This window comes from Camelina sativa, chromosome 8 (assembly GCF_000633955.1).
Source record: "Camelina sativa cultivar DH55 chromosome 8, Cs, whole genome shotgun sequence".
NCBI lineage: Eukaryota > Viridiplantae > Streptophyta > Magnoliopsida > Brassicales > Brassicaceae > Camelina > Camelina sativa.
Window position 1 is genome coordinate 27,559,285 of NC_025692.1, and position 12,584 is coordinate 27,571,868.

A 12,584-nucleotide genomic window follows, 5' to 3' on the forward strand; every position below is an offset into this window, starting at 1 on the left:
TAGTCTTCCTCTACTTATTCATCACACGCAGGAGATAAGTCCCTTCATCGTGCCTAGCCGAAGGGACCAGATCGTTAAGGCCTTCCACAACTACGAGAATACTAATATGGAGACCGTGTTGATAGAGTGCTTCACTGCAGTGGCGCCGCGAAAGACCATGCACGAGGACGTGTGTGCCATTGCCTTTGACCAGGAAACAGATCTTGTAATCTTTACTCTTGATGCCGGGATCGAGTCGTGGGAGAGGCTCCTTTGTCGGAATCTGTTGCAAAACTGTCCATGCTCCGTTGCGCTTTTCATAGACCGAGGAAGGCTCCCAGACTTCAGATTCGTCCCACTGAAAAAACTTAGCATCAATATATGTGCCATCTTTTTAGGTGGACCGGATGACCGCGAAATGCTTGCGTATGCTACACGCTTAGCAAGCCATCCCAGCGTCGAGCTCCATGTCTTCCGGCTCGTGGACAAGAACGGCGCCTCTCCGCTCAGAGACATGGTCGAGAGAAAGCATGACATGAGAGTCATCAACGTCTTCCGCAAAGAGAATTCCGAAAAAAACATCGTCTTCAGAGAGGTAAAGAAACCCTTGTCTCTATTTGGTTTAGAAAGATTCTTGTTTTTAGACGTACGAAAGCAGAGGTTTTTCTCATGATCGTAATTATTAATAATGTGTTCCTGATCTGTTTCTGACAATTCTAAAGATAAGAATAGAGGAAGCGGTGGATCTACTGGGGTTGCTAAGGAAGGAAGGAGACGACTTTGATCTGATGATGGTCGGGATAAGACACGAAGAGAATCTATTGATGTTGGAAGGGTTGTCAGAATGGAGCGATATGAAGGAGTTGGGAGAGGTTGGAGATTTGTTGGTCTCCAAAGATCTCGAGCTCTCTGTTTCGGTTCTCGCGGTCCAGCAATGAGGGGGGGCGATTACGGTTTAGTTATCTAGTTTCAAATTTGTATGGATTTGTACAAATTAAAGCCTTTTTGTAGAATGTAAAAATGTCTTTTATACACACAAAAGTTTGAAAAAGTACGTACTACCTTAACCGTATGGGCCTAAAAACAAATCCATAACCATTTATATAAAACTTAAAAAACCAAATCAACCGTAAGATCCACAACAACATTTCCGATATGTTGGAAGATATCAAGTTACTATTAGTTCAAGGAGCGTGGTGGATGATTGGACTTAAGGCTTCCCAAGGATCTGTTGGAGCTGATTTCGAAATCTCTCAAGTCTCCTTTCCATCTCCTCCAATTCTGTTCCGTATGCTCTTCATGGCGGTCCGTCCGCCGCCGCCAAGCCTAAACCCTCTGGTGATATGTTGTTGGTTGATATGTTAAGCAGGCAACTTGATTTGGATGACTTTTTGGAACTTCGAGAATTCTCATGTCCAGAATCACGCCTTTGCCATTGCAACTACTGATATAACCCTCCAGATTAAAGTCTTCAGATTTGTGCAAAGAGACCAGAGTTGGGTTGAGGTTAAGGATCTTGGGGATCAAATGTTGTTCCTTGCTGATGGTTCCACATTTTCCGCTTCTGCTTCTGATACTTTACCTCTTTATGGAGCAAGTGTCTTCTTCCACGGTTTCATCTTTGATGGGACAGACCTTGGCAGTATTGGAGATAAGGATGTGGCAGTGTGTGATTTTAGGTCTCAGGAAATGAAGCTGGTGCGCCAACACCCTGAATATGCCAACCTGTTTTGGCCTCCGCCTTCCTGGATTATTGATAGGATATACCACCTGAGAAGAGACCAAGTCCTATACCACCTGAGAAGAGACCAAGTGTTGGACTGGTGCTAGTAAGAAGGTCAGCTCGTCCAAGATCTCAAAACAACAAGTATTTGGATTAGTCAAGTCAATACTTCATTTTGGTTTCCTGAGTCACATCATCATCAATGTTTTGAGTTTAGTCATTTGTGTGAATAGTAACACCAATATTCTACAACTCTAGAGTAGACCATGTTATTTTCTTTGCAATTTATTTCCTCTACTTTACGATTTAGAAAAACTATAAGCAAAAATTCTAATTTGTTTTCGTCAACTTCAGCAAAATTTCACCAACACACCCGGTGGGATTCGAACCCATATCGTTTGATTAGAAGTCAAACGCCTTATCCATTAGGACTCGAATCCAAATTTTTTTTTTTTTACGCACAAACAAAGTTGATGTTGAGCAGCATCGACTTATTTACTCAACAGGTTCAGATTTTACTAAACAATTAGAAATAACAACAATAACAAATACAATGGTCCTACTATGAAACCCTCTGAGATAGACCCATCTGTGACCATGGTGCGACTCCATAACACTCGTTATTGCTCTTACTTGATCTCCAGGAAATAGTCGACATTGCTCGGCTCACGTTTCCTTCTCTTGGGTAAGGCCGGTGCTTTAGGTAAAGCACCACCACTGCACAGTCATCAGCTTTAGAGGCTGGAAACTTTGTTCTCCAAGTCCGAGCAGCTCGCTGAACCAACGTCTCAGCTGCCGTTGACCGGTCCTTACAAGAACCTACAATTTTCACCACTTCTTCGTTTGACAAAACATCCCAAATCTGTTCCATCGAATACAAACATAAACCTTTTAGCATGAAATGCATTTGTTACAAGACTGAAAGCTATACTAGAAGATGTTTACCCCATCGGTAGCTAGAACCACAAACTCGTCTTCTCTACCAACTTTTCTGCAAAAGACCTCAGGAATACAAACAAGTCCATAGTCTTTGAGGCAGAAATCACCAAAAGCCCTTGACATTGCTAGCCCCGGGCAATCATCATCCGGCATCCACACTCTATAAACATCGGGTTCCTCCTCCATTGCAAACACCCTTCCCTTACATGACACTATTCTCTCTGCTTCGCCTGTTAAAAGAAATAAAAATGAAACTTCTTCAGGAAAAACTAAGTACTTCTAAAGAGGCATCAAGTCTAAAGTTGTTGACTAAAAGTCTAAAGTCAAAAGAAAGGAGAAAATACTAACGTTGGACACATGGTTTCAGATCAACCGTGAGCTGGACGGCTTTGAAACTGTTCTTGCTTCGGGTGCCAAGAACAGCTCGTGAATCTCCCAAATTGGCGATCATCAAACAGTCACCCTGCAAATGTTTGACAAAACATCTTTCAATCCCTTTTTGACCAACTGTCTTGAAGAACTAACAGAGCTTAAGAGACTGCTGATTTTACCTGTTTAAAGACGGTGACAGCAGTTGTACCACTGCAAAAACTATCATATGGAGAGTTAAGACCAAGTTCGCTGTCTACTTGCTTGAAAAATGTCACTAGAATGTCCTCAAATTCACGGAAGAGTTCCTCCTGACTCTGTGAACTATTATTCTCTATGTTTTCACCACCAGTTTTGAAAGATCTAATTTTCGAATGAACCCTCGAAGGTAAATTTTCACATACTTGACGAGAAATCTTGTGACCCATAGGACCGTGACCGTCAAATACACCGCAAAAGATCATATCTTCCTCTCCACCAAATTTCTGCAGCAAAGTTTAAGATGCAGAATATGATTTGGTCATTGCCTTAAGAGAGGCAGCATCAAAATGTATAAACCCATGTGATAGCAGAAAATTAAGAAAACAAAGCAGAACTGCCCACATATGCTAGCGCCTGAAACCGAACCAAGATAACAAGAAACAAAGGAAATGACCCAACAGGAAACAAACTGTTACCTCCCAGACTGTCATGGCGTCTTGATTTATCCCTTTTTTTCCTTGTTTGATTGCCATGGAAACATGTTTGGATGATCCACGCGACCTTATAACGGCTCCATCATTTGTGTCCCTAACCTCAGCCTCCCCATCTCCATATTCATTATTATCATCAGTGCCATTCTCCACAACTATCCCTGTGCCCTTGCTACAGCAGACCCCCATTTAGACTGCAAGAGACTGGTACGCAACAAGAAACAATAACACGGCAACAAATCAAAACAGGAAATTTCTGGAAACACAAACGTGTGGTCAGGTCCTTTGGAAGAAGTAATTGAAGCGAGGAGAACAGGGCAGAAATGAAACAACCAGATAGTTGCAGAAAAAGAATCTTTTCATGAGATCGTTTTGTGAGGCCTTATCGAGGAAAGGAGTCAAAGGAAGAGGAGAGGAGGATAAAGAAGGGAAACTATAACAGACAAGCATGAATAAAAGCTCATGAGAAGAATGATTGCTAGATCAAACAACACATTACAATAATACAAAATGGCATTTGTCTCTTGTTGAAAAGCTTAAATTGAAAATTATAATGGAAAGGTCAAAGGTTTTTTTCCAAGATGAACAAAAAAAAACTGTAGAGAGAGAGAGAGAAAGATCAGGGATGGAGAAAGATATGATTATTATTCTCTGTCTAAAAATAGATGAAAATCTAGATGAGTATCATCCATTATTGGATACTAAAGACTACCAATAAAAACTTACCTGGCTTAAGAGATTTTCCTCCTCTAAAAGATTACCAACTTCTCTCCTTCACCAAATCACAGCCTCGCTTTTGGTAACTAACACTAACGAACAGGAAAAAGGACCAAAACTGAAATAACCCATTGGCTGTTTCTTGTTAACTTCTCATATCTCATATCAAGTAAGTAGACAAAAGGGATTGATTGCTCTTAATAAAGTTTAAAAACTTATAAGCAAGATAACTTCTCTAAACAACTACAGTATTTTCTTAAATATACCATAGTCTTCAAAAAGAGCAAGTCTAGCAGAAAATCCATCTGAGAAAACGTTATTAATAGAGAGAAAATGGCAAGACGAACATACCTGGTTCAAGGCATATGCATTGCTCCATCTGTAGGCTTGGACTCTGTACAAGATCACTTTGAAACATTCTTCCAGAGTACAATATCGAAGAAGAAGCAAAACTCCAGAAAACAAACTTTGGGTTCTTCCTCCATATATATAGACAAGGAAAGCCGAAATCCTTACAAAACTAGAGTATATATATACATTGGATGCAGAGAACAACCAGAAGCAAGAAAATTGACAGTAAAAAGAAACTCAAATTTCCATTTCAAGCTAAACTTCTTACAGTAAAGGGAATTTTCCAGCACAGACAGAGAGTATTTTTTTTTTTGTAATAGAAACCTACAATATCCGCTTTATATTCTAGAAGAAGAAAGTAAAGTACATTTTTATAGATTGGTGAAACGATATTCACCCAAGCATAAAACAAAGAGATTATGCAGCGTCCTAAGCGTTACCACCATTGATGGACAAGCACCCCTCTTTGTCTGAGCGAAGTAAAGAGCTCAAGGCATTGGTTATAGGTCTTGTTGTACTTTTGGCTCCTTTGACCCGGACAGCATCTCTGCCACCTGTTGTAATGGCATTCAAGGAAGAGCTCATCGATTAGACAAATAGCTCCAGTCTTGATTAACCTCGGGATGAGGTCGAATTCGGTTCCTTCAACATCCATCTTCATCACAACAAAGTCCCTGTCTCTGACATTGTTCTTCAACCAGTCAGCAAAATCAAACCCTTGAATCAAGTTGACCTCACCAGCTAAGTCACCGCCTGAGCTGGAGGAAGACTTTCTAACCGGCTGGATTCTGCCCATTCCCCTGCCCTTGGCTTTAGCTTCCACTTCCTTTCCGGGATCGTGATTGATCTCAAACGACAATGTCTCGTTCTTCACCCATGCTGCATACGGCAACAGGTTCACCTTTTTCTTAATCTTATACTCTTGGTGAAAGGCCTTGTCAGCCTCAATGGCGAAAACATCGAAAGTCTTGTTCTGCTTAGGGTACTCTTTCTTGAACCAGCTCCCGATACTGGAACCATAACTTCGAGCACCAACATCAACGTAGACGTATCTGCTCTTGAAACGTATATCTACCATGGAAGGCACGTATTTAATATTCTTGATGTTCTTCTTAAGGGTAATCCAAGGCTTAAGAGGCTCCTCTTGAATGAGTGGCTCAGCATCCCGAATCAAATCTCTTTTGTAACCAGGAATCCAGCACTTACCACCGGAGTCAGCAGTCCGGTGAGGATGACCATCAATAACATCAGAGTGTTTCTGAATAACAAACTCTCTGATATGAGGCATTGAAGAATCAAAACCATCAATATCACGCATCTTGACCAATCTGCAAGAATTGAACAAATCAAGGAATGAATTGAAACTGTACGTATCCGTAGCTCCAACATGAACCACCGCAAACCCTTGGGGTTTCAGCGTCCGAGTAATCTCATCTGCGAATTCCAACTGCTTCAACGACTTTCCGAGGCGGCCACCGCCGGAGAAGACGAAATCGAAAGCGTTATCCTCGAAAGGAATAGCGTGGCCCTCGCCTCTCACCACCAACGGCCTAAAAGCTTTCTTAGAGATGCCGACGGAGTTCTTGACCCCAATCTCTCTGAGGGAGTGAACCTCCTGGCCAAACGCGGTTTCAACACAAAGCGTCTTGGAATCCGGGGAGAGGTAACCGTCGGCGATCAGATCCTGGAAGATGGAGGAGTAGAAGCGGACGGAGCTGATCCAATCCCTGGTGGTGTGAAGATCATCATCGCCAGGGGAGGCAGATCTGACGGCGTCGATAGCAGAAGCGCCGGAGGAAGCACCGGGGATGACAAAGTTGAGGTTGTCGGGGAGAGAGAAGAAGCAGAAATCGCCGCGATTGCATGATTCGCCGGTGATGGTGACAACATAAGCAAAGCGAACAACGATGATAAGAACACCGAAGAGGAGCACACGAACCATTATATTCCGGAGGAAGCTTGGCTTCCCCATGGAATTCTCCATCGTAGTAGCTAAATAAATAAATAAAAACTACTTCACAAAATAAAATTCACACACACACACACAGAGAGAGACACAGAGAAGAAGAAGAAGAAGAAGAAGAAGAAGAGAATTAAAGAACGAAAGAATAGNCACAGAGACACAGAGAAGAAGAAGAAGAAGAAGAAGAAGAGAATTAAAGAACGAAAGAATAGCTCTCGGTTTGTTTTTGATTTGTTTTGTTAGTTTGGAGGAAAAGAGAAAAAATAAAATTAAAATGAAGCCCTAAATCCGAGGAGGAGGACTAACGAGAAGAGAAACGAGCAGAGGTGTGATTAGCTCCGATTAGGGTTGGGAATAGACTATAAAAATTGCAGATCGAAAAACTAGTTGGAGGAGGATAACGGCAAAAGAAGCGCATACTTCGCCGGATGTTTTAAGGAAACTATTAAGGGGCGAATAGAGACGGTTTGAGTTTTTTTTCCGGTGACTGACCTATACGGCGAAGGAGGAAGAAAGAGAGAGAGACATATAGGGAGAATCTGGACTCAGAGAAGCAAACAATAGAGAGAGATGGGAGAGAAGACGAAGAAGAAAAAAAAAGAAAAAAAAAAGCGAGCAAAGCGTTTCTTTCTCTCTAAACGCGGTTGGTTCCTTACAGCGGAAAAGAAGATGTGTGTTTTAAGGACATGTTTTTATTGTTTATTTTCGGAATTGCCACGCTGACTTATTTAATCCCTAAACTAATCATTAGCAATTAATTTAATGGAGGAGGTGTACTATCGTAATTTCGAGTTTTTAGTGTTTCTTTTGACTCTCATTACTATTTTATTTGTTCCATCCTTTCCTTTCATCATTAATTGTCTGATTTCTTTAACCTAGAGAAATCTAAAGTTTAAGTTTGGTGGATCCAATGTAACTAAAGCAATAAATCAAACTATACTCAATTTAGACGTAATATTAAATCTTGTTGTTATGAGTCATGACTGATAAACTAACTTAACAACTCTGATCATCATTTAGTGTATGAATGGTAGCGCCCCCATTAGTCATACTACATTGCTGTTATAACTAGTTTATATACTCTACTAGTATTATTTTCTTTTTTTGTAGTACAGTACTAGTATATAAACGCTATGATTTTATATATGTGATGAGTCCTGTGGTTGACCGTATATGGGGGATCAGTCTTTCTCGTTAAATCTCTCTTGCACTTGACATTATTATATTTCTCTCTCAATGGTGAGAATAAGCCTTTGGAAAAAAGAAGGGTGCAAAAACACATGTAGCCATAGTATTATGATTATATTGGTTTTGAGTCATAATGGAGAGAAGGTGATATATTCGACTTAAATAATATCTTTTCGGATGCATTTAATTACTCACTCCGTTTCAAAATATAAGATGTTTTAGACAAGTTTTTTGTTTCATAATATATGATGTTTTCAAGTTTCTATACAACTTTTAGTTTAGTTTAATATTTTCTATTATGTAGTATTGTTTCTGATTGGTTGAACTTGTTAAAAGTAAAAACTTCTTAATCTGCGTGCTTTAGTTAAAACATTCTATATTTTGAAACAGAGAGTATAAAATTAATGGATCCTCTGTTTTAATTATGGGCGGTTCCATAATGCGTAATCAGGCCAAATTTAAAAAAAAAAATTGGTAAAAGGGGAAAAAAAAAGAAGCATGTTGATTAGGGAAGTAATCATTTGGTTTATTATTTTATTTTATGATGCAAACAAATTTTGATCTCAATCATTTGCCGGTGATACTTCTTGGACTACATGTGTTTGTTCTATACACAAAAACAAAATCAGTTTTTTAATAAAAGAAAAAAGGGTAACTATGAAGAAGAGGGCACTTTGGGTGTTAGAAAAAAAAAAAAAGTCTTGAGCGCATCGAACGGAGCACTAGCCGTTATTGCAATGAAGAAGGGTTGTTTGAGCTGTCACACCGAGTCGCTTTTTTTGTTTGTTCTTGGTTGTGAACAGGTGGTGAGAGCCTGGAGTGGACCAGTGCGCACGGTCCCACTGAGTCACGGTCTTTATCGCATAACGCGAATTTTCTGACGTGGAAAAGCAGGCCCTCCCGAGGCAAGTTGATGAGGCATTAAATTACATACTCATATTGATTACACACACACATTCACAAGTCGCAAGTCGCATCCAAAAAAAAAAAATAGAAAAAAAAAACGAAGGGAGGAAAAAGTCAAAAAGGAACAGAGGCATCCCTTGTGCTCTGTTACGTCCGCTAATTTAGGCACCCAGAAAAAAAAAAAAAAAAAAAAAAAAAAAAATTACAACGGGATCATCACCATGGGGNGTATCTATAATGCAAGGTTGGGGTGGGGTACACGCGCCGTCAACACAAAAGCCAAAAATGTTCCACCTATTATACGTTCCCAACATGGGCCTGTCTGTCTCCCATAGGAACCCTCTTCTCCATTCAGCACGTTTCTCGCTTTAAGGCACAACATCTTCCAGCTGTAACTTCCAGTACTTAGGATCCAACTCAGCCTGCTCCCACATCATTACATTTATACAAAAAATCCCAGATTGTCAGACTCGATCGGTCCTAGTTTTTTCTTTAAAATTTGTTAATCATAACAAAAGCTAACTACTTTTGCAGCTATTTAGTGTTGAGATATAACTACTACTGTATATTATTCACAGCTTAAGAAGAAGAGTTAAATAAAATACCTGAAGTGTATTGTCTTTCCAGAGGAAAGCACAACCACGAGCTTCCAAGTGGTGGATTAGAGACAGAGGAAGGAATGTTCTTAGGGAAGCATGGAGTTTCGCTTTCCTTAATCCTCCACACCCCAGCAAGGCTGCTGTTATTCCACTCGGGCTTAAACCACTCGAGTTCACTACCGCTATGTTCTGTAAACACCCAATGTTGGCTAGGGAGATAAGTCCCACGTCTGTCACCGCCGTGTCCGACACGTTTATCTGCAACATGTTTCCGCAGTGTCAGAGATCATCGATTCAACGGTCTATTCTACTGTTTCAGCTGTAAATTAAGGATTCAACAGCGGTTTATTACCTGTTTGAGATTCTGCGAGAAGTGAGCGAGAGCTAGCAACCCAGAATCATTGATTGATGGGCACTTCTTCAAGTCGAGCTTGGCAAGTCGCTTGCAACGAACAGCAATGGCCGCAAGTCCTTGGGACGTGATGTTAGGACATCCCCGACCCTCGAATGTTTGTAACAACGTGCATTTGGACAATGAAACCAGGGACTTGTCTGTGATGTCTTGGCAGTATGATATGTTAATTGTTTCGAGATGAATGCAGCCTTGGGCGATCGAGGAGATGCCTATGTCTGTTATTCCCACCGACCTGAAGTAGATGGGACTAGATTGAGATTTTTGATCTTATTTTGACCCACTACTGAATAAGTTTCTAGGCGACAAACCTGTAAAGATCGAGTTCACGGAGATTTGAGCAGCACGTCCCAACATATGAGAGCCCTTTGTCTGTTATGTTAAGACAAATTCCAAGCTTTAACGAGGTAAGACTAAGACAACTAGATATGGATTTCAGTCCTGCATCAGAGGAAAGTCAAACGCGGTAAGGTAAAATCCAGAGATCATAAATCAAAGAATTAATCAGAAGAAAAGAAAGAACCTTCATCATCAATCTCGTTGTCAGTTAAGTCAAGCTCTTCAAGTAGCCGACACTTCTGTCCGATCAACCAAAAGGCCTCTCTGGAAACAAGAGAACAAGACTCCATCTTCAAAGAGACAAGTAAGGGACAAGAATTGGCGATTTGGGTGATTGAAACTCCACTTAGTTTCCGGCAACATGTGATGTCAAGTTTTCTGAGGTCTTTCAGTTTCATTACTAGAGAAGAGAGACCTTCATCAGTTACGGTCACACATTTGCTTAGGCTAACCTCTTTCAGGGAATTGCAGAAAGTGCCTATCGCTTTCAAACCGTCAGATGTAACAGAACAACCATCCAGCCTGATTGACTGTAATACTGAAACCTTCTTTAAGCTACTTGCAAAATCCAATGAAATCACCTAAATCAGTAAACAAACCTCATATAAGAAGGCATCATAGACTAAATCAGCCAATGGTTTGATACAAGCCATAACAAACTAAAGAAGCAAAGCATGTTCAAGTGCTAATGAGTAAACCAAGAACTTACAGAAGAACAATGTGCTAAATCAAGTCGCTGAAGAGATCCTGCCCCGCTTAAAAGTGAGGTTAAACCTCTCTGAGTTAAATTCTGGCAGCTCGATGCATTAAGCTTCTGCAGAACACAGGTTTTTGGTAAGTAAAATCTCAAATGTCTATGTTTAAGATGGATGTTAGAATGATCAACTCCAGTCATCAGACTTTCAATGATAAAATAACTCTGGGAGTCAAAAGCATATATGAAACAGGATATAACCTGTTTATAGCGTTTAATATATTTCCAAGTGATATTACAAAGAAAGAGACGTCGAAAGTGTCCACCAAACCTGTTAATACATTCTCTTTAAAAAAAATAGTTAAAAGGTTTCCAGAGCAAGCAGGAGGAAACGTACAGAGAATACAAAATTTTCTATTCTAAAACTATCAACTAAAAAGTGATCATTTGGATACATTCAAGACAATTCCAATCCTATGATGATGTGATAATGTATAAAGTAAAAGAAGAAATCTTGGGAGGAGAGGGTTACCTTCAATGACTTGGAATCATGTGTGAGTGATTTAAGACTGTCATCATCAACTCCAAAGCATCCTTCTATAAGAAGTTCTTCAAGGTGTTGAAGTTTCAGAATATCATGCAAACACTTGCCTGTGATCTGTCGAAATATGATGATGAAACAAAGGAATCACAAATGTTAACTAGTATCCAAGGTCAAATAGGTTTGCGTTATCCAGTGTTCTTCTTTCAATATCAAAAATCCAAATATATATATATATATATATGACACTTGATTATGTGTCTGATATATATATGTTCAAAGACCAAAATGAAACAAACCTATGTATATAAAATCAAATCTATCCGAGTGACGACGACGATAACAAATTGCAGGTGACAGAAATAGAAAAAATCGAATCCCTAATTTAGAAACAGTGACTACTACTATATATAATTCGAAAGACTTATTACCATATATTACTATTATTATGAATCGGAAACTGAAAGAGAGAGAGAGAGAGAGAGGGGAAGAGAGGTTACATACAGGCAAGTAGGAGAGGTCCAAGGAGCGAATGTCACAGCATTTGACGGCAAGCAAAGCGACGCCTAAATCTCCGACGCCAACACACCATTTCAAGCTGACCGTACTGAGCCTCTTGCATCCAACAGCTATACATCCGATTCCCATGTCCGTCAGCATCTTGCATCTGCCAAGCTTGAGCCTCTGGAGACTCCTGGCCTCCGCCAACACCGCGGCGTCCGCGTCCCTCATCTCGGTGGCGTTGGACAGGTCAATCTCCACGAGATTGGCACATTTGACGGCCAGCCGAAGGAGACCCGCGGCGGAGAAGGAGGCGGAGCGGGATAGGTCGAGGGAATGGAGAGTAGGGCCGGAGAGGCAGCCGACGACGCTGAGGGAGTAGTCAGTGACGCGAGGGCAGAAGGTGAGATCGAGATCGGAGGTATTGCGGTAACGGGACAAGATTCGAGGGAGGTAGTCGGAACGGAGAGGTTTGAGGGATCTGCGGTGCTTGGCCTCGACTTGGTAGAAGAATTTACAAGTGAGGGAGAAGGATTTGAGATCGGAAGGGTTTGGAGAGATGAGGTCGAGGATGATGAACACCAGCTCCTCCGAGAGAAGATCGAAAGGCTTCATCTGCTGATGCTTTACCTTCTTCATCCTTTTTTTTTTTTTTGGGGAAAGAAATCAAA

General features: G+C 40.7%; 4 protein-coding genes across 4 annotated transcripts in view; 1 reads left to right on the forward strand and 3 right to left on the reverse strand.

Annotated features, from left to right (window-relative positions):
* LOC104709018 (cation/H(+) antiporter 27-like) overlaps positions 1 to 985 on the forward strand; it is a 3,481-nt gene extending 2,496 nt beyond the window's left edge. The window contains exons 3-4 of the mRNA XM_010425681.2: positions 32 to 574; positions 702 to 985. Coding sequence (XP_010423983.2) covers positions 32 to 574; positions 702 to 917 — 759 coding nt within the window. The 3' untranslated portion in view covers positions 918 to 985. The remainder of the gene's footprint in view (positions 1 to 31; positions 575 to 701) is intronic.
* On the reverse strand, positions 2,034 to 4,907 carry LOC104709019 (probable protein phosphatase 2C 65). The gene is made up of 5 exons (XM_010425682.2): positions 3,688 to 4,907; positions 3,193 to 3,495; positions 2,990 to 3,104; positions 2,648 to 2,871; positions 2,034 to 2,564 (listed from the first exon to the last, which is right to left on the reverse strand). The coding sequence occupies exons 1-5, from the start codon at positions 3,889 to 3,891 to the stop codon at positions 2,265 to 2,267; spliced, it is 1,146 nt and encodes a 381-aa protein (XP_010423984.1). The 5' UTR covers positions 3,892 to 4,907; the 3' UTR covers positions 2,034 to 2,264.
* LOC104709020 lies at positions 4,997 to 6,853 on the reverse strand. Its single transcript, XM_010425684.2, has one exon. The coding sequence runs from the start codon at positions 6,752 to 6,754 to the stop codon at positions 5,207 to 5,209; it is 1,548 nt and encodes a 515-aa protein (XP_010423986.1). The 5' UTR covers positions 6,755 to 6,853; the 3' UTR covers positions 4,997 to 5,206.
* On the reverse strand, positions 8,809 to 12,584 carry LOC104709021 (F-box/LRR-repeat protein 3). Its single transcript, XM_010425685.2, has 8 exons — positions 11,917 to 12,584; positions 11,404 to 11,529; positions 10,887 to 10,991; positions 10,362 to 10,758; positions 10,150 to 10,279; positions 9,779 to 10,073; positions 9,433 to 9,684; positions 8,809 to 9,249 (listed from the first exon to the last, which is right to left on the reverse strand). Exons 1-8 carry the CDS (start codon positions 12,550 to 12,552, stop codon positions 9,196 to 9,198), a joined length of 1,995 nt encoding a protein of 664 aa, XP_010423987.1. The 5' UTR covers positions 12,553 to 12,584; the 3' UTR covers positions 8,809 to 9,195.

What these genes read in the sequence shown, in the direction of transcription:
- LOC104709019 (XM_010425682.2), bottom strand. Translation starts at nt 3,891, where the DNA reads ATGGGGGTCTGCTGTAGCAAGGGCACAGGGATAGTTGTGGAGAATGGC. An exon ending in CTGTCACCGTCTTTAAACAG is followed by an intron (nt 3,105 to 3,192) that starts GTAAAATCAGCA and finishes AAACATTTGCAG; the next exon opens with GGTGACTGTTTGATGATCGC. An exon ending in TGGTTCTAGCTACCGATGGG is followed by an intron (nt 2,565 to 2,647) that starts GTAAACATCTTC and finishes TCGATGGAACAG; the next exon opens with ATTTGGGATGTTTTGTCAAA.
- LOC104709020 (XM_010425684.2), bottom strand. Translation starts at nt 6,754, where the DNA reads ATGGAGAATTCCATGGGGAAGCCAAGCTTCCTCCGGAATATAATGGTT.
- LOC104709021 (XM_010425685.2), bottom strand. Translation starts at nt 12,552, where the DNA reads ATGAAGAAGGTAAAGCATCAGCAGATGAAGCCTTTCGATCTTCTCTCG. An exon ending in ATTTAGCACATTGTTCTTCT is followed by an intron (nt 10,759 to 10,886) that starts GTAAGTTCTTGG and finishes TTACTGATTTAG; the next exon opens with GTGATTTCATTGGATTTTGC. An exon ending in GGAAAGACAATACACTTCAG is followed by an intron (nt 9,250 to 9,432) that starts GTATTTTATTTA and finishes ATGTGGGAGCAG; the next exon opens with GCTGAGTTGGATCCTAAGTA.